Here is a 19,461-nt window from a genome sequence, read left to right as displayed (position 1 = left end):
CTTTCCTTTCCCAATGCTGGTACACTCTCATCTCCAGTGAGACTTCCTGGTTTTCTATCTTCTTGCCAGGTCATCTCCTTGTTAGGCCTGGCCTTTTACCATCTACCTGTAGGCTAGTGGAATTTGTTTCTCTGAGTCCTTCTTTCACCCATCAGCTCTTTATGCCATTCCTCATCATTAGGTGGCCTATCCTGGAAGGGCTGTGACATCTACCCCATAGGCTCACTGTTGACCTTTCTTGGAGTCTAGGCATGTGTGCATGTGTACATTCATTCATATGTGTGTAATGTGTGCCTGTGTGTGTATGTGTGCACACATATGTATCTGTGTATGAATGTGAATGTTTACCACAAAGAGCCATACTGTTATAGGCAATGTTTTCCCCTGTATGATTTTCAAGATGGTAGCTATGGAGATGTAAATTTACAGATGTGTAAGGTAGTCTGGCTCCTCCATGAAGCTCTTGAGATGCCCTGCCTCTCTTGGGACACTACTGGTGCTGGCTGTCCTACTCTGACTAAGGCAGGGTCTGCTGAAGTGTGGCTTCTGTAACAGATATGAGCAAAGGCACTTGAAGCAGTTGCTGTCAAGGTGAGGATTTTCCCATGGACACTGATGTTCTTTGTAGGACTGAACTCTTACTGACCTATTTGAAATGTTTTACTACTCATGTTTAAATGTATAAGATTTCACTTACCACTTAGCAGGAGAAGCTGTAGCTGGGCCAGTGCCTATGATCCTAGTACTCAACAGACTGAGGCAGGAGAATTGCAAGTTCAGAGCCAGCCTGGACTACAGAGGAAAAGCAGAAGCTTAGCTGAAAAAGCCATTTTTGCTTTAATGTCAAACAGGTTCATTTGCAAAACAAAATGCCCCACCTTTAAGGTTTTAAAAGTTGTGCTCATTGGAGGTCCTGAGACTGGAGAGCTGAATGGAAGAACTGCCCTGAATGTTTAGATAGAGGTTTTCCTAAGGCCAGCAAACAAGAAATGATGGCATTACTCAAAGAGCACACCCACCGTCTGTTGAACTAGATTTTAGTGAATTCTTAAGGCTGTTCCCTATTACCGTTCTCTTACTGAATACTCTAAGGAGAAAAGCCCCAACTTAACACACAAGGTTGTCAAGTGTCCCCATCTGTGGGAGCAGTGTCTGACCAAAGCAGAGGGATCAGCAAGAGTGGGAGGAAGCCAGTGCCTGAGGCCTCCAGCAGAAGAGTTAGTTTGGGAGATCCATCAGTTGCACCAAAGGAAACTAAGAGCCAAGTCAAGTTTGAGGTCAACTTATACACAGAGAAAAGGGTGACTAAGTTTTTGAGCTCATGTGTCTTTCATAACTGCCAGATGGACTGAAATATGGTTTAAAGACTTGGAAAGGGCAGAGGTGTCAGAGGGAGTGAGAGTCCAGGGAGCTGCCTGATCTGTCTTTGTAAGTCGTTGAGGGCGTTGATCCCTCTGTGTGGTTTTGTCTTTGTAAGTCGTTGGGGCACTGATTCCTATGTGTGGTTTTGTCTTTGTGAGTAGTTGGGGCACTGATTCCTCTGTGTGGTTTCCAGATAAGAAAATTAGAGGGAAAATGTAATTAGCCTAGATATTTGTGATAAGGAATGATGAAGGAAAGACTGTTGTCTTTTAAAATGAGTCTGTGGAAGTCTGGAAAGGAAGGCTGCAGAGCAGAGGTCTTCAGCTCTGTGCTCCGCAAAGGCCTGTAGCCCTGGCCAGATGATGAGCTCTTACTAAAGCTCACTAGGATGGGGTGGAGGGACAAGAAGACAGCATACGTTGCCCTGTGTAGTATGTAGAGACCAAGTTAGTGGCTGACAGGAAAGCTGTGCCCTGTAACACAGGTGTCCATGGGTGGCAGTCCCACCCTTCCTGTACCTGTGTCATGCCACCTCATGGATTTGACAGCTATCAGGTTGGCAGGGACACGTGTGAAGAGTGCCACTGATCATGTCTGCTGTGTCCTTGAGAACAGCAGTAAGGCCTCGGGGGATACCAAATCCCGGATGTCATCCCCAGGCTCTGACTCTACAAGAACCATCCAGCTGTCCAGGATGAGGTATGCTCTGCAGACATGGCAGTCCTCTGTGCAGAACTTGTTCCTGTGCCTACAGCCAGCTTAGTCCATGGCTACCAGGGCCAACAATGAAAGGGATGTCAAGGAGAGTGACCACAGCAAGTCCCATGTTCCTGTCAGCCACCTCTTCCAGCAACTTCCCTTCCAGGCAGCAGCCACTAAATAAAGTGATAAAAACTACTTCTAGAGAAGAGTGAAAGGCTGTGTCTGCTATGGGAATATGGAGTCAAGACAGTGTCAATGGCTAACTTGCAAAATTGTTTTTATTGCAGTGACTCTTAAACGCATTAGTCTCTTTGTTTTTTTAAGGTTCTAGGTCTTGAATCAGGACCTTGTATATGTGAGACAAGGAATCTACCACAAAGTCATTTCCTGTGTTTAGACAGTTTTATGTCAACTTGACAAAGCTAAAGTCATCCAAGAGGAAAGAATCTCAATTAAAAAAAATGCTTCATAAGATGGAACCATAGAGAAGCATGTAAGATTTTTCTTAATTAGTGATTGATAGGGAGGGCCCAGTTCATTGTGGGTGGTACCATCCCTGGGCTGGTGGTCCTGGGTTCTATAAGAAAGCAGGCTGAGCAAAGCCATTGGAGGCAAGCCAGTAAGCATCATTTCCCCATGGCCTCTGCATCAGCTCTTGCCTCCAGGTTCCTGTCCTGTTTGAGTTCCTGTCCTGGTTTCCTTCAGTGATGAAAGATGATATGGAAGAGTAAGCTGAATAAGCTGTTTCTTCCCCAACTTGCTTTGGTCATGGTATTTCATCATAACAACAAAACCCTAACTAAGATACATCCCAGCTACCCTTTACTCTTTTTATTATTTATTTAAAGTCAGGGTCTTGCTATGTAGCCTGCTTTGCGTGATCCCTCTGCCTCCACCTCCCACTGTTAGGATTACAGGCTTGAGTCCTTTTGCTAAGTCCACACATTTCTCCCCACATGCCTGTCTTCTTACTCTTTCTGACATTTCTTCAATATCCATTCTTTTTAATATTTTTTTTATTTTAATTACAGTTTATTTACTTTGTATCCCAGCTGTAGCCCCCTCCCTCATTCCTTCCCTATCCTACCCTCCCTCCCTTATCCCCTTTCTGCCCCTAAGTCCACTGATAGGAGAGGTCCTCTTCCCCTTCCATCTGACCCTAGCTTATCAAGTCTCACCAGGACTGGCTACAATGTCCTCCTCTGTATCCTAGCTAGACTGCTCCTCCCACAGAGGATGTCCATTCTTAATAGGCATGCATAAAAGAACTTCTGCAGGCTCAGAGCAGAAACTGCAAGCTCAGTACTGTCATGACTGTGGTTGTGCTAAGAAATTATGAGTACACTCAATAGATATGAAGACCAAGAAAATGCATATGATCTGTAGAACCTTCCAACAAGGCCATATAACTCTAGCCACTCAAGACTCCCTGGCTTCTTTAAATGCTCAGTACCTTGTCCACCTACTTTCTAATACAAATCATCAGAAAGTTAGTGATTTAAAGCTATAAATGCGCCTCTAATGGACTGCTGTAGCTACATCTCACTCTTTGATGTTTTCATTTCAGTTCAATTTAGAGTGTTCCCGAATCTCTACCGTAATTTCTACTTTAATAACGAGATGTTTTTAAAAGACACTTTTTTAAAATCCTGGGATTGTCTATGTTTCTTTTAACAGCTTGTAATTTAATTGTCTTGACAACATGTATTATAGGTTTTACTCATAAAAATTTAATGTTACTACATACTGAATGTGTTTTGCAGCCTATGATACGGTTTTTGTCAGGAAATGTTCTGCATGCATTCCAGCCACATTGCACGTTGCATGCTTGTGGTCCCAGAACTTACCTGAGCCCAGGAGACGGAGGCCAGACTGAGAAACATAGAACATGATATGAATGCCAGCTATGCATGTTTGAGATTGTTGTTCAGGCCCTAATTTATTTGATGATTTCCTGTCTACTTGTTTAATAAATTACTGAGAATGGACTTTGAAATCTCAATTATAATTGTGATTTTTGTCTGCTACTATTTATAGCATCAATGGTTATTGTTTCATCTGAAGCTGAAGTTTTTGTTCTATTTATTTATTTATTTATGTGTTTGTTTATTTATTTATTTATTTATTTGTGTGTGTGTGTGTGTGTGTGTGTGTGTGTGTGCATGTGCTCAAATATACACATGAGCATTTACAACAGTGGGGCCTGCAGAGGTCAGAGGACAATGTATGGGAATCAGTTCTCTCCTTGGTAGCAAGCATCCTTACTTAGTGAGCCCTCTCACTGGCCCTGATGATTGGGTGTTTTGAAGTACATGTGTTCATGAATGTTAAGCCTTCATCTTGCTCCTTTACCCATCAGGAAATGTCTCTCTTGGGTCATATTCCTCCTTGTGAAGTGTACTGTGTCTAGTTTCAAGTAAGTCTGCCCCCTTTTACAATTAGGTGGCTCCCTGATAAATCTGCTCCACCCTTTTAATCTCAGCGTGTCCCGTTTGAAGTGAGTGACTGGGAAGCAGCGTAGAGCTGGTTCTTTCTTTCTTTTTTTTCCAGTGTAACAATCTCTGTCTTTTAACTGGAATTTTTGTCCAATAATTGCCAGCATGCGTGTTTTCTCCAATATGTCTCGTTTTTTTGTTTATTGTTTTTATCTTTTTCTCCCTCTTCCTTTGAATTATTTGACTCTCATTCTCATGTTTATTTGCACTATTGGGTAATAAACCTTAGCTTGGTCCATTTCTAGCGGCTAACATTAGCACCACGGGGCTTGACTTACCCAGTCCTCATCCCAGTGATGTCACCCCACTGTGTACACCTTTCAGAGCCCGCTCTATTTCTCTCACCTTCCGCACGTCTTTTTCACGAATGCCAGTACAGATCATACTTACCCATGCTGTGGCCAGCAAAATACATTTTTATATGGTGTGAAGTTTTCAGATGATTTCACTCATTTTTTTTCCTTCTTCTTCTTCATAAGCCAATTAGAAGAGCTAGATTAATAGTGAAAAAAGAGAAAAAGCGGGTTTACTCAACATGGCCACATTGGGAAGAGACAAAATATTCAGCTCTGCTCCCACCAGGTCCGTCTTCAGAGATCCCACCATTAGCATAAGGTTTAAGTGGGGGCCAGGCTTAATGTATAACTAAGCAGGCAGTCATGGTGTTCAACAGTCATAGGTACAACACTGACCTATTGCTGTCTCTTCTGTAAGGCGGTCTAACAATCTGTAAGTCTCTCTTCAGAGAAAAGTGTCTTCTCTGTCTGGCCCAGGCTCTAGGCTTTCTCTTCCGCCAACATGACATTCCTGGAGAGACTTCAGTTTCATGAGGTCCATTATTTCAATAGTTTAATGGCCAAAGGTGAGGGACACAGTGTCTCTTTAGAACATTTTCATCCCAGCCAGACTAGCTACATAATCCCACTTTTGTACTTCAGTATGAGGTAGAATGTGTGTGTGAAACAAATATAAACTAAGAACCAAGGTCAGAACACACTGAGTCAGTGTCAGGTTGCTGTCCTGAAGAAACATTTTTCTATAACTGTTGGATTGTCTCTGCTGTTGGGAAGGCTAGCACAAATAGTTCTGTCTTGTTGGTTTGTGACAAGGTCTTTCCGGGAAGCCTAGGTTGACCTCAAACTCATGATCCTCCTGCTGCAGCTTCCCAAGTCCTGGAATTACAGAGATTAATTGATTACAGGGTAGCTGGTGTTGCCATGCAGCATGGAGTTCAACTGTCTTTATTAGATGGTAGACTTGGTGAGTTTTACACTAAATAGTATTTAGCATTGCTCTTCCTTTAAGAGCATGAGGTCTGTTCTGGGAGGTCAGGGGTTGGTGTCATGTGGTCTTTCTATGGCTTTGAACTTTGTGCTTGTGGTTCTAGGAGGTTACCTTGAAAGCGAGTACATTCTCTGTAATTTGAGGGCTTTGTGTGAACAGTAAGTTGTCTCCTCTGCTCCACCCCCATTTTCCTGCAGACTGCACCGCAGTGTTCAGGAAGAACTTCATGCTCTTACAGGTAGATTGTGGAGACCCTTTCTAGAAGGGAGCTTCTTTCCAAGACTCTGCCCTGTAGTGTGCAGTTTTCTGGGCTCTCTGAGCGCCAGTCCATTCCCTGTACTTAGTGAGACGCAGAACTGATCTCAGAACCCTGCCCTACCCTGCCAGGGCTGAGGGTTCCTGCAGGTGGAAGCAGGCACTGTCTAGATACATCCCCATGTGCCCCTTCCCCAAAGCTCAGTCCTGGGTTACCTCCAGTCCAGTGTCTGATATCCCTTCCTGAAGGGTTAGGGTGCAGGCTGTCTTCAAGCCTCTCTTCTCCATTATAGCACACTTCTGTGGGCCTGGCCACAGACTTGTCTCATCTGTCTATTGTAGCATGCTGCCATGGGGCCGGAGGCAGAAATCTGGGCCCAGATCTCAGCTCTGCTACTTGTTGGCAGAGCTTATCTTCTCTATGCCTTGATTTCTCTATCTGTAAAATGGGGAGAAGGAGGGGTGTCCCAGGAGAGACTGTGTACATGATACCCCTGGTACAGATTCCTGTTAAGGCAAGAGACTCATAGCCAGGATCTCAGCTTTGAAGAGAGCACAAAAGAACTGACACTATGAAGCCTTCCTCAGTGCTGGTGAGTATGCCAGGCTAACCATGCCTGGCCCTGCACACCACATAAGCATCATAAATTTCTGAATATCACCTCTAACTCTCTACACTCACTGGATGCAGGCCCCCACTTTCAGGAGCATCGTCCCTGCTGTGTAATATAGGGCTCTCTGTCCATTGGTGGGAGGGGAGGTGAACAGTATGGGGTGGGCGCTGGACTCTCCTCTAAACAGCCCATGATATCTTGTATGCATTGTATACCATGCACTTATGTGCGATGTATGTGCTGTCTGTGTGGGGGTGTGTACATAAACCTGTAGGTGCATATGCATGAATGTTTACATGGATATAAACATGTGCTCATGTAGCTAGGCATACATATGTGAATACATGCAGCATTGGTGTAGGTGCATGTCTATGTTGGGGACAGAGGTCAACTATGGCTATCTTCTCTAATCACTCTCCATCTTACTGGATGTGCTTGTGTGTCATATGTACATATTCATGTGGGTGTCTTCACATGTGTTTGTGTGTGCATATATGTGTGAAGTTCAGAGGCTGGCACTGGGTGTCTTCCTCAGTCATCCCTCGCCTTAGCATTTCTGAGACTCTCGCTGAATCTGAAGCTTACTGACTTGACTAAGCCAGCTGGCCAATGAGTTCCAGGGATCCTCCTGTCCCCTGCACCCCACTCCAGCATTAGTGGTTGTAGGTATGCACCAACAGACCTGCTTTTCATGCAGGTTCTGGGAATTTAAACTCAGTTCCTAATGCTTGCATGGCAGGTACACTACCTGCTTACCATTTCCCCAGCTTCCAGACCATGGGATCTTAAATACTCCAAAGCATCATGGCTTTTATTACAAAATGGAACCAAAGTGGTACAGTCCAGCTCATGTCAATAGTGACTTGGTATGGTCACTGGTAAAGTCATGTGGGGCAGTAGCTTCAGGTGCCAGACCCTCTGTGTCCACGATCTTCCTGAGGAGCTCATCCTTCCTCTGGAAGGAGCTGAACCATTGTGTCACATAAAGTTGCTCGCATGCTCTCAACCCCCATCCCTTTTCTCTGGCTCCAGGCAGTGTTGTTAAGAAGCTCTAAGAAATGAGGTCCCACTGGGACAGCAAAGCAAGGAACACTGGACAGCAGCCCAGGGCAAAGGCAGAGGACTTAAGAATCTCCACTATGAGGAAGGATAGAGGGAGCTGGAGGGATCAAGGACACCACAAGAAGACCTACAGAGTCAACTAACCTGGGCTATGGGGCTCACAGAGACTGAACCACCAACCAAAGAGCCTGCATGGGCTGGACCTAGGCCCCCTACACAGACGTAGCAGATGTGCAGCTTGGTCATCATGTGGGTCCCCTAACAATGGGAGGAGGGGCTGTCTCTGACTCTGTTGCCTGCCTTTACCCTAGATGGGCTGCCTTATGAGGAGAAAACATGCTTAGTCCTGCTGTAACTTGAGGTGCCAGAATGGGTTGGTACCTTTTGGGTACCCTTCTCTGAGAAGAATGAGGGAATGTGGAGGAGGGAGACATGAGATTGTGACTGGGAGGAGAGGAGGGAGGGGTCTAGGTTCAGCCTGTAAAGTGAATAGATAGATAGATAGATAGATAGATAGATAGATAGATAGATAGATAGATAGATAGATAGATAGATAGATAGATAGAAAAGAATCCCCACTACTAGACAGAGCTGCTAATGCTACCAGAAGGTGCACTGGCCTGTCTCCTTTAGCTCAGGTGATTCATACTACATACCCACAAGTGAAGAGCTTGCACGGTACTCATGGTAGACAGGATGCTGAGCAAGAAATTTACACTCTGTAAGAAGAGAATGGTGGTGAGAGTCTCACGGCACAACCATCTGTCCCCCTACCCTTACCAGACTGGGACCTCTGTCTGGGGACGTTGGCCCTAACTATTGTTGGAGTGTGATAGAAGGGCTGAGCTGCATTTTCGGTGTTGCACTGCCCCGCTGGCAACAGCTAGCATCCCAGGTGTGTTCCTAGACTGTGGGGATCAAAGTTCTCCAACTTGGAGCCATGATTCCTGTTTTTTTATGAGAATCTCCAGAAAGCTCAGTTGTGTTCTGTTGTGAGGCTGGACATTAATTTCCTGGGAAACCTCATCTGACCCACAGTCAAACAAGTCTTGGGCTGTGGTGGCTTCTTTCACTGTGCAGCCCTCCCCATCCTTTGATGCAGACGCTGCATCAAAGCCCTTGACTATGAGGGTGCAGCCTCCCTCACATTGCCAGGCTCATTGGGAGCAAGTATGCCCTCCACATATTCACCTTACGATGGCTTCCCTCAAAGATGACTGCAGCCTTGGCTGGCTTCCATCCGGATCATTCCTCCGAGAGCCTGCCTAGAGTGGCAGGGACCACGAAAGCAAGGATGAGAGGAGTCAATACAGAATGCACAGGAACATGCATATGGAGTTTTACTGCTCAGGGCTTTCCTGGTTTCACTCCTGCAAAGAATCCTGGGACTGTTACAAGACAGTAGCACATGGTGGCTTCACTCAGTACCTTCTAATTTCTGAGGTCTCAATTTATCTGTAAGCCCAAGCTGCCCATTCCCTCCCAACTCCAAAACTCAGATTTGTTGATGGAACAGGGTAGTGCTGATCTGATGCAGGTTTCCTGGTAAGGCATCCTGATTCTCTTCCTCTTAAAGCAGTTCTGTGACTCGGAAGACAGACTTGGGTCTTCCACAATGGGAAGGGGTATTTATAGTCAGATCATACCAGCTACTTTCCATATGACAGAGATGAGGAGGATAGGGACCATCTCAGTGCCCCAGTCCTGGGAGACAACTGCTCCCTCCGGAATCACTGTTGCCTCTCCTCCAGGCGTGGTGTGCTGCACCTCCACCAGAGCCGTGGCATTGACGACCTGGGCCCTCCACGGTGGCAGCTCACAGCCTGCCTGGTGCTGGTCATTGTCCTGCTCTACTTCAGCCTGTGGAAGGGAGTGAAGACCTCAGGGAAGGTGAGGCACTAGCCAACAGGACCTGAGAAGACATGGCTGTGGATGGGTGGGTAGATAAACATGTGGCCATAGTTTCTGAGTAGACATGTGGTCATGGTTGGTGGGTAGACGCATGGCCATGGTGGGGTAAAGGAACATGTAGCTGCAATTGCAGGGGAGCACACGGCCATGGTCGGGTGATTAGACACAAGGTCTCCGTTCATGTGGCCATGTTAAGTGGGTGAACATGTGGTATTGGTTGATGGGCAACATGTCTAGGGCTGGTGAATAGACATGTAGCCATGGGTGGGTGGGTGAACATGTGACAGTGGTCAGTGGATAATATGTGGCCGTGATTGGTGTATGGACATGGAGCCATTATTGGGTGGGTGAGCTGGCATGTAACCTTAGCAGGGTATACAGACATTTGGCTATGGTTGGGTAAGTGGACGTGAGGTCATGCTTGGTGGGTGGGAACATGGGTGTGGTTGAGTGGAAAGTAGATAGGTGGTCATGGTTGAGCTAAGAGTAGACAGGTAGTCATAGTTGGTTTGGCCGTGGTTAGGAGGGGATGCATGGCCATGGTTGAATGAGAGTGGACACATGCCCATGATTTGGTGAGAGCAGTAGGTACATGATGGTGGATTGTGTTTGGGCTAGGGCATTGAGAGAAAGCATCATTCATAATGGTGTATCCAGCATGAACCTAAATTATTTTATTTTTTACTGGTAAAAATACTTGGGAGTTATATTGGTTATGGGTACATATGCCAACACCTGGAACCCTCCAACAATAACAGGTTTCTCCTTCCCTGCCTTCATGACTCAAATCACTCCTTTCCACATACTACCCAAAATGCGTCAATATAAGCCCCTACCAAAGTCCCCCTGCAGGTGACTCATACCCCTGGAGACATGGTCTTCTCTTCCAGGTGGTATGGATCACAGCTACCATGCCCTACGTGGTCCTCACAGCCCTCCTCCTACGTGGAGTCACCCTCCCTGGAGCCATGGACGGCATCAAAGCATACCTCAGTGTGGACTTCTACCGACTCTGTGAGGCATCTGTGAGTGCATCGCTGCCCCCGCCTCCCCATGGTTGGCAGTCCTTGGGATAGTGGGGCTTTGGTACAGGGCTCCAGCATATGATTCAGGAGCCCAGTCTGTGGCTCAGCAGCAATTCCTTCCTATCCTATGAGGCCAGCAGATGCAGGCTGGCCTGTCCACCTGTCCACCTGTCTCCTTCATAGGCAGGGTTGATGGAGGAAGGAGTCATAAGACCCTTCAGGGAGCTGAGAGGATGAAGAGAAAGGAGACATGGGATGGCCATCTCTGGCTCTCCACAGGAATGGAATCCTATGCCATTCAGAGTATCCTGAACACTCATCACATTCTTTATCTGTGATACTACTGGTTCCAGGAGCTCTTTGTGTGTGTATGTGTGTGTGTGTGTGTGTGTGTGTGTGTGTGTGTGTGTGTGTCTCAGCTGGCATTGAGAGCACAGTCTGTGGCTCCGTGTTAACTGTCTGCAGGGCTGAGCTGCCTCAAGGCCCCATGAACCAGGGTCTGTCTTTGGGAGTCTGTCTGAATTTCTGATAGACTGGAGGTTTCTTAAGTAAAGGAAGGAGCTTTTCTAGGTTAGAAGATTTGGAGAAGGCCTCATGAGAGATGGGCTCTTCCAGGATTTGGAAGATGTTCTAAGAGATGAAAAGGACAGCCACCATCTTTGGAAAGCAAGGAATGAAACCATTTTAGAGGGGCAGCTGTGACAGAATTCCACGAGGAGTTGTTGGAAGTCATATGGGCTGTGTTGGGACAGGCGATAGAACCCAATGGCAATACAGAGAAGCTCAGACCCTGGTAGGCTGCTAGAGACGTGTTAAGTTTCTGTTGGGATTGGGGGCTGGGGCATGAGCTGGGCAGAAGGTATGTAGGTCTCCAGTGCAGAGAGCAGGAGGGCTGCAGATCCATACTGGAGCTGAGTTACGAGGTCCTTTCGGAGTCTGCTGCCTGATTCAGACCTGAGGCAGAAGCAGGCAAGAAGGAGCTGAGGTGATCAGGATAAGGAAGGTTCAGTGGGGAGTAACAGTGTCAGCAAACTCTCTGTGAAAGTGCCTGGGAGCATGCACACAGGCCACAGAGTGAAGAAAGAGGTAGGGGACAGCAAGGGATCTGTGGAACCAGAACCAGGACTATGGATATCATCCCTGTGGGAGCCTGGAGAAGCCAGGGTCAGGAAAGGCATGCTTGAGAATTCAAGAGAAAAAAAGTGAAGGCCCCTAGAGTCTCAGCAAGCAGACAAGCAGCCCACAAAATAAAACAGAGAGACACTGCATGTGAGAAGGTGCTACATGAGAGGTTGTGAGAAATTAAGATGGCAGTAAGATTGAACGGATGGATGATAGATGCTAGATAGTGCTAGATATTGATAGATTTTATTGTTAATATATGACTGAGCGATAGAAATAGATACCTAGATAAATATATAAACACAAAGAACCAACCAGGAAAGAAAAAAGAAAAGAAGCTCTTTAGCACCTTGAGGGAAAGTGGTTCAGGTAAGGTCAGCCAAGTGTCTGAGAAGTGTGTGGGGAGGTGTGAGTGGGGTGTGGCAGAGGTCCAAGCAGAATGCATGATGTGAGCCTGGTGAATGGCACACACAAAGCTCTGGGTGAACACTGGGGGTAAGTTGGAACCGAGAAGTCCTTGGTGATGACGTTCCACCTGACCCATCCCGATAAGTGAGCTAGCTGTGATATGGGACTACACAGGACAGCAGGGCACAACCACTCTACTGACTGCCCACTTGCTCAACCACTCTGGACTTGGTCCCTCCATTATGCTGGGGCCTTAGTCATCTCTGCAACTTTGACCATCTGGCTGGATGCCTGTCCTCAGAAAACACATTCCCCAACACTCTGGCATTGCTACTCAAAGGACAGCAACACCAGATCCCTTGTAGTCTGGGTTCCCACAGTCCAGGGGTCCACTCTCCTCAGCAGCAACAGGTCCCTTGCTCCATGAGCTCAGGACGGCCACTGCATACATCCTCAGCTTGTCCACTGCAAATTCCAGTGACAGCTTCTGATATTCTTGTCTCAGTGTCTAAGCGCCTGGGTTACCCTGGGCTATCCTGAGCTATGGACACTTAGAAACAATTCCCAGTACTGCCCAGTTCAGGTTGTAGGCCTGGCTCAGATCCCTGGGTGAAGACTTCAGCAGCTCCTCCCTAACCTTCCCACCAAGACTGCCCAGGAGCAATTCAGTTCTGACTCCCTAGGTGATCTTAGCCTGGCCCTAACTCAAAGAGGTTATAGCTGACGTTACCATTTTGGTGCAACTATCAGCTCTTGAGTCTTTCTTTTCACATTCAGAGAAATGAGCCTGCTATCTGCTGGACACCTATTTCTGGCCTTAGGTGGCCTGGGGCTCTGTCCATGTGCCTCCTGAAACCACAAGTGATACATAAAAACAGCCTCTCTTTTGCCATGTCCTTTCATGCCGGGGATGCTGGAGGGCCTGTTTCCTGAGACAGCAGGTGCCGACCACCACCAAGCTGAGAACTTCTGCTGCCTCGGCTGGAGGCAGACATATGGAGTGCATATGGGTCACCTGTGCTGTCATTTGGACGATTGCCTAGTGACAGCTCCCATTCACCCCTGGAAACTTGCATCCCACAATTCTCTCTGATCATCTGTCTCACCCTCTCCCACCTCTGGCTGTGACAGGTGTGGATCGATGCTGCCACCCAGGTGTGCTTCTCCCTTGGCGTTGGGTTTGGGGTACTGATTGCCTTCTCCAGTTACAATAAGTTCACCAACAACTGCTATAGGTAAGCCCTGAGCTACTATTTCTGGAAGAAGGTCTGCAGAACTTAGTCAGTGTGGCTGGTACTGGGCTCTGCCTCTTGGAAACGAAGCATTCCTAGAGAAAAAAATCACAAAACTTTGGAACCACACAGATTTCCTTTCCTTAGTTTTGTTTGTTTGTTTGTGTTTGTTTTTGTTTTTGTTTTTCAGAGATAAGGCCTTATGATCTATCCTAAGTTGTTGGGAAATGTACTCTGTAGCCCAGGCTGGCCTTGAATGATGGCCCCTCCTCCTGCAGTAGCCTTGCATATACTGAGATTACAGGTGGGAATCACCATGCTTGGCTCCCCACAGCAGCTCCCAGCAAATTCTTGCTTCTCGAGTTAAAGAAGATATTGAGACATGTGGTGATGTGTGCCACCTTCTGAGAAGAGCCAGGTCCCCAGGACAGGATAGCAGGCCGGCCCTTTCTCTGCATATCCACTTTTACCTCTTCTTGACCGCCTCCCCCTGTCTCTTCTCCATTCTCTCTCCCCCAGGCAGCCCCTATGAATTTTCTCTCCCTTGCTCAGGGTCTGGTGTTACCTAAGACCTTCACCCAGGGCATTTGGATGTAACCTTCATAGCCTAAACTGAGGGAGCCTGGGCCTGGGAGGATGCCCCTGGGCCCGAGAACCTCGGTCTGAGTCACCTGCAACCACATGCTGGAATCCCAACCCTCCTAAAAATAGGAGCAGCTAATGCCAAGATCTGTCCTCCTGAGCTTAGTGGGCTTAAGCCTGCTTTCTCATCCTAAGGACAAAAAGCACTAAAAGTACAGAATAAACAGAAAAATGGTTCCCAGGCACAGAGGGAATTTGCATGGAGGGAAATAAAGTGGAGGGTGGGTGTGAACAATATATAGTCTTGGGACAAGCCCTACCTGACGCTCATGTGTGTACATGCGTAGGCACTCCTCAGCAAAACGTTGGGTCCTGTGCTGCACACTGGTCACAGTGGGAGACCCTGGCCCTCCCAGTGGTCCCCAGACTCACCACCGTCCCTTATTATTAGTGCTTAGAGTTGATCCACCAGACAAGGCACTCTGACGCACACATATGTCCATGAAAACTTTGTTTCACCAGTCCCCAAACCTGTGCGTGCCCAGGTCCCAGTGCCATGATGGCCTAGCAAGTGGGATACAAAGTGGTCATCTTTTCCTCTACCCTGAGCCCTGACAGACCTCAGGAGTATGAGGCTCCTCTCAGAGGCTTCCCTCTGAGCCTGCCCACCCCCTGCCCAGATGCTGAAAATGGGTAATAATGGCTGGCATTCCCAGAGCCACAGCTTAACTGGTGTCAGGACCGTCTGTCTTGTTCCTACAGAGATGCAATCATCACCACCTCCATTAACTCTCTGACAAGCTTCTCCTCTGGCTTCGTCGTCTTCTCCTTCCTGGGGTACATGGCACAGAAGCACAATGTGCCCATCAGGGATGTGGCCACAGACGGTGAGCTCTTACCCCACCACATCCCACTCTGCCCTCTGGAGAAAGCCAGAGGGGCACAGCCTGGGCCCAAAGGTGCTGGGTATGAAACTGCTGCCTCAGATGGGAGCAACCATGGCCAGCCTATGTTCGTGTCGCTTACAAGTCCCCGTCTGCTTCCTCCAGACCTTCTATGCTGGGCTCACATCGAAACCAAGCAATTCAGCCAACACCTCGGTCCCCCAGCCTGTTCCCTGTAAATACTGTATGGAGGTCTGGGTGGACATTGTCAGGCGTTGTCATTTGAGTCCCCTGGGAGCTCATGCCATGGTGGAGTGTGTAAATCTCAGGGCAAGGAAAGACTGAGCTTCTCCGGTCACCTAGTGTCAGGACGGGAAGATACGAGGTTGAACATGGCTTGTCAAAACAAAACTTGTTGTTTCTGATGTTGCTATCAGTGTTCTCTAGTAAGTGTCCAGAGGTCATGGCAGGCTCAGGTGAGATTTGGGTCTAATCTGAAAGGCCCTTGAGTCTTTGGCATATTACTCCTCATTTGGCTGGTTTTTGGACACTGTTGAGTATCTCTCCATGCCTGGAGTTTGTGACTAAGAGTGGGAAAGGTGGAGGAAGGACTCAGCATGGTTGGATGTTTTAGTCCATTTTCAGTTGCTATAATAAAATGCCTGAAGCTAAATGACTTTACAAAGAAAGGTTACTTTAGTTCACTGAAGTCTAAGAGTATGGTGCAACCATGAGTGTGGTTTTGGTGAGGCCTCCAGATAGAAAGGAGAGAATGCTATCAGCCCAGTGCAAAGGAGCTAAGCACATAGCGTTGCCTCGCTTGGGAAGCGCCCGCCCTCTTTGTGATTAATTATACTACCCATCCTTTGGTCAGTGTGATAAAAAGAGGAAAGGCTTGTTTGAGCTCAGTTTCAGAGATCTGTGCCCAGCATCCCTTGGTCGTCGCCTTGGGCATGTGACAAGACAGAGCATCATGCAGGGGTCAGCGTAGTGAGATATGCTATTGAGTTCCTGATGGCTAAGAAGCCAAGGGGAGACAGGTTTGGGAACACCCCATATGAGCTATTTCTCCCGCCTAGGTCCCCACACCAGCCCATCCAGTAGGAACTTATGCACTGATGATGCTGGTTTTCCACCTCTGAGAGCCCTAACTCAATCTCTATAAATGATCTCTTTTGAGGGGTTGGTACTCCCATCACCCGATACTTCCTGAAGGCCCTTATCACCCCATTGTCAATCCATCTTCAATTAAATTTTGATGTGGGGGACTGGGAAGAGAGCTCAGTTGATAAAATGCTTGTCATGAAAGCATAAGGGCCTGAATTCAATCTCCAGAACCCCCATTATAAAGCTGCTTTCAATGGCACATATTTATAATCCTAGTGCTGAGAGAGCAGAGACCAGCAGATCCCTGGGGATTGCTGGACAGACAGCCTAGACTGATGACTTTGGGCCAATGTGAAACAAGGTGGAATGTGCATATATACTCACAGCCACATACAGAACCTCCAACACAAGCAGGAAGTAACGCTGTGATGTACAAGTAGAAGACCACGAGGACAGACAGGCAGAAGAGAAGGGCCTCAGGGCATTGAAGAAGTCTGTCTGGCTTCAGAGGAGACTCAGCAGCCCCTGAGTCAGCTCAGAACCTGGTGGTGTGGGATGTGTCTTCTGGGACCTCTCCCCTGCCTTCAGGCTTATCCTGTGGTCCATAACTGGTGACAATAATACCATTTCTTTCTACAGACTGACCTACTAGGTTGGGGTTTTCCCATCTTGTGTCCCCAGTCTGGCATCTCTGGGGCTCTCTCCTATTCATCTTCTTCCCTTAGGGACGCCTTGCCCTGGCTGCCATCACCATTGGCTAATCACTTCTGAGTATCTCTATCATCTGTGCCCTGAGCACCAAGCCAAGGTCCACTTCAGTTGTTCCCTTGGTTCTTAGAGAGCAGACTATCAGGGCCCTCACATCACAAGCAGGAAGCAGGTTGGGGTCGAGAGGGAGGTTCTGGACCTGGGAGAAGGCATGGCGGTGCCCAAGGCTTCTTCATTCTTGCTCTTTCCTCCAGGAAAGCACAGTCGAGGTGGGAGAGAAAGATAAGGCAGAGAAACACAGCCAAGAATTTTCTCACCTTCATACTCAGAAGACCTCTTCCAATTTATCTTGCTAATCAGCTCTAGTTGGCAAAACCTGACCCCTGAAAGTAAAGTTGACAGATTCTGTCCCCTTCCTGGCAAGCAAAACAAAAGTCATTTACAACCAGTTTTCAGAACTCCAGCAGAAAAACTAAGATATAAAAACAAAGGGCTTGATGTGAACCTAGGATTATTTCCCAGGTTCAGGGTTTGTAGCATTTAATCTTGAGTACTGTCCTGTGTTGAAAACTGCCCTGTCCACTTGGACAGCGTGTCAACTGCATGGAGCCTAGACCTGCCCTGCAGACTTCCAGGAGGTTGACCGGCCCTGGTCTTTAACTCTGTGAAGACTGATAAGCGAGCCCTGCTGGAGGGGGAGAGAAGGGACCAGAAACAGCCAGTTCCAAGTCTATTTGTAGAACTGTAGGGTCTAGCCTGTAATCAGTGGCCCTGTCGCTAAGCTGAGTTTCAAAAATGGCCAACTCTGAGTTACACGAGTGAGTACTTTTTGCTTAGGAATCATCTGAAATTAGGTTACATTGTGTTGGTGTGGTCCCTATGGTGTGCCTGCCGCTGTCCATACTGGTGTCACGGCTGGCAGTGAGGATGGAGTGCTCCCAGCAAGCCATGGGGTAGACACTTTTTTGACCCTGGAAGTGTCACTGTGGCCTGATGTACCCTTGTTCTTGATGAAGAAACAAGGTAACGGATTAACACTGGGAACCTTCCAGCCTCAGGCCCTTTGTCAGACAGGACCGTGGCTTGTGTTCCAGTGGCCAGTGTCTTGGTGGCTTATGGCTACTCCATTTCTTGTTTTCTCTCTGTGCGTCCTCTTGGGACTGGTGGTATGCTCTACTCTTCCGAACCCCTCAGGACCCCAGTGAATGAATTCTCAACTAAATATCCAGGCTCCCCTGCTGCAGGGCCAGTGGGTGACAAAAGTCCTGCTTATCTAGGAAAGATTCACTTGAAGGTGACGTTGCATGCTGCATTGCAAAGCCAGAGCAGCCACTGGATGCCAACAACTTCAGCGGGGAGGAAGGAGTCTTGTTTTCTCGTATGCTGAGAGGGCAGAAGTCAGGAGCACCCTAGATGTAGCGCTTAGTGTAAATAAAAATCAGCTTGAGAACGTGTGTATTGTGTACATACTTGTGCACATGCGTGCCCTTGCCTGTGTGGTATGTCTTTGCATGTTGGTATGACTATATACATGGGCTTGTGTGTGCTGCATGCATGTGTGTACGAGTTCGTGTGTACATGTAGGGGGTGCATGTATGATCTGTGCAGAAAAAAACTAACTGAAAGAAATCAGGGTCTGTCTGCAGCAGAAGTACCTGCCTTTCTCTGATCCCTGTGGACATACGTGACGTGGAGAACAAGGGTGCAAGCTGGCTGAGCAGGAGCTCTCAGGTGGCCATCTACCAAGTGCTCCAGGGCACCTCAGCCAGTGTCTGCTCAATTCTCAGGAAGGAGGACCCTCTAGAGAAACAGGAGAAAAGCAGTGGGGGAGGGAGTTCCAAGTAATCTGAGCGCTGCTGGCATTGGCTCGGCTGAGTGGCCTTACAGGGTTGTGGGGTAGCAACAAAAAGCAAACTGTAACAAGCAGGGAAGCAGGAGGCAAGCTGGTGGCAGTGGTGAGCCCCGGGTGTGACAAGTGGGAAAGCAGGAGCAAGCTTGTAGCAGTGATGAGGGTTTCTGCCTATAGGACCTGGGTTGATCTTCATCATCTACCCTGAGGCAATTGCCACGCTCCCGCTGTCTTCGGCCTGGGCTGCTGTCTTCTTCCTCATGTTGCTCACTCTGGGTATCGACAGTGCTGTGAGTAATGCCTACCCCAAGGCTCCACAACCATGCCTCATTGTCAGCCTGTTCCTGGAGGACACTGCCCCTATGGGCTAAGTGTGACCCCAGACAATTCCTCAAACACTATGTGCTTATCACGGAAGCTGCACAGCAGGTTCAAACACATGAATACCGGAGCACCTCTCCGGACCTGAGTGGTAGTGATCGGAATGTAACTTACCCTTTTTCTCCCTCATCCAGTGTGCGAACATACACAGAGCAGAGTCCCAGAAGCCAAAAGGTTGCCTCAGAATGGCAGAGTGATTGCTTTCAGGGTGCACAAAAAGGCCTTCCCTGACCTCTGGACTCCCTTATGATGGATGGAAGCTGACCAGGCTGGGCCTTGGAAACTCTTTGCAGCCCCCTGGTGCCCAGCCTCAAAGAAGGCAGAGCCAACAAGCTTTCTTAGACTCCTTCAGACCCATCAAGTGCTCAAGACTATTTATTGAGTCCTAATATCAGACTTGATTGGTGGCACCTTTGGTGGCCCATGCCCTTTACCCACCCTGACAGAGCACAGCTATTATAAGCTTCCTGGGAAGCCT

The 19,461-nt window shown here is 47.9% G+C and overlaps 1 protein-coding gene across 1 annotated transcript in view; it reads left to right on the top strand.

The window, feature by feature from the left end:
* Slc6a3 (solute carrier family 6 member 3) overlaps positions 1 to 19,461 on the top strand; it is a 42,616-nt gene that overhangs the window by 11,215 nt on the left and 11,940 nt on the right. Inside the window, exons 5-9 of the mRNA XM_021631438.2 lie at positions 9,526 to 9,664; positions 10,576 to 10,710; positions 13,372 to 13,475; positions 14,817 to 14,941; positions 18,780 to 18,892. Of these exons, the coding sequence (XP_021487113.1) occupies positions 9,526 to 9,664; positions 10,576 to 10,710; positions 13,372 to 13,475; positions 14,817 to 14,941; positions 18,780 to 18,892 (616 nt within the window). The remainder of the gene's footprint in view (positions 1 to 9,525; positions 9,665 to 10,575; positions 10,711 to 13,371; positions 13,476 to 14,816; positions 14,942 to 18,779; positions 18,893 to 19,461) is intronic.

The sequence above is a fragment of the Meriones unguiculatus genome, chromosome 3 (genome assembly GCF_030254825.1).
Source record: "Meriones unguiculatus strain TT.TT164.6M chromosome 3, Bangor_MerUng_6.1, whole genome shotgun sequence".
In the NCBI taxonomy this organism is placed as follows: domain Eukaryota; kingdom Metazoa; phylum Chordata; class Mammalia; order Rodentia; family Muridae; genus Meriones; species Meriones unguiculatus.
This window is presented reverse-complemented; position numbering and strand designations above follow the sequence as displayed.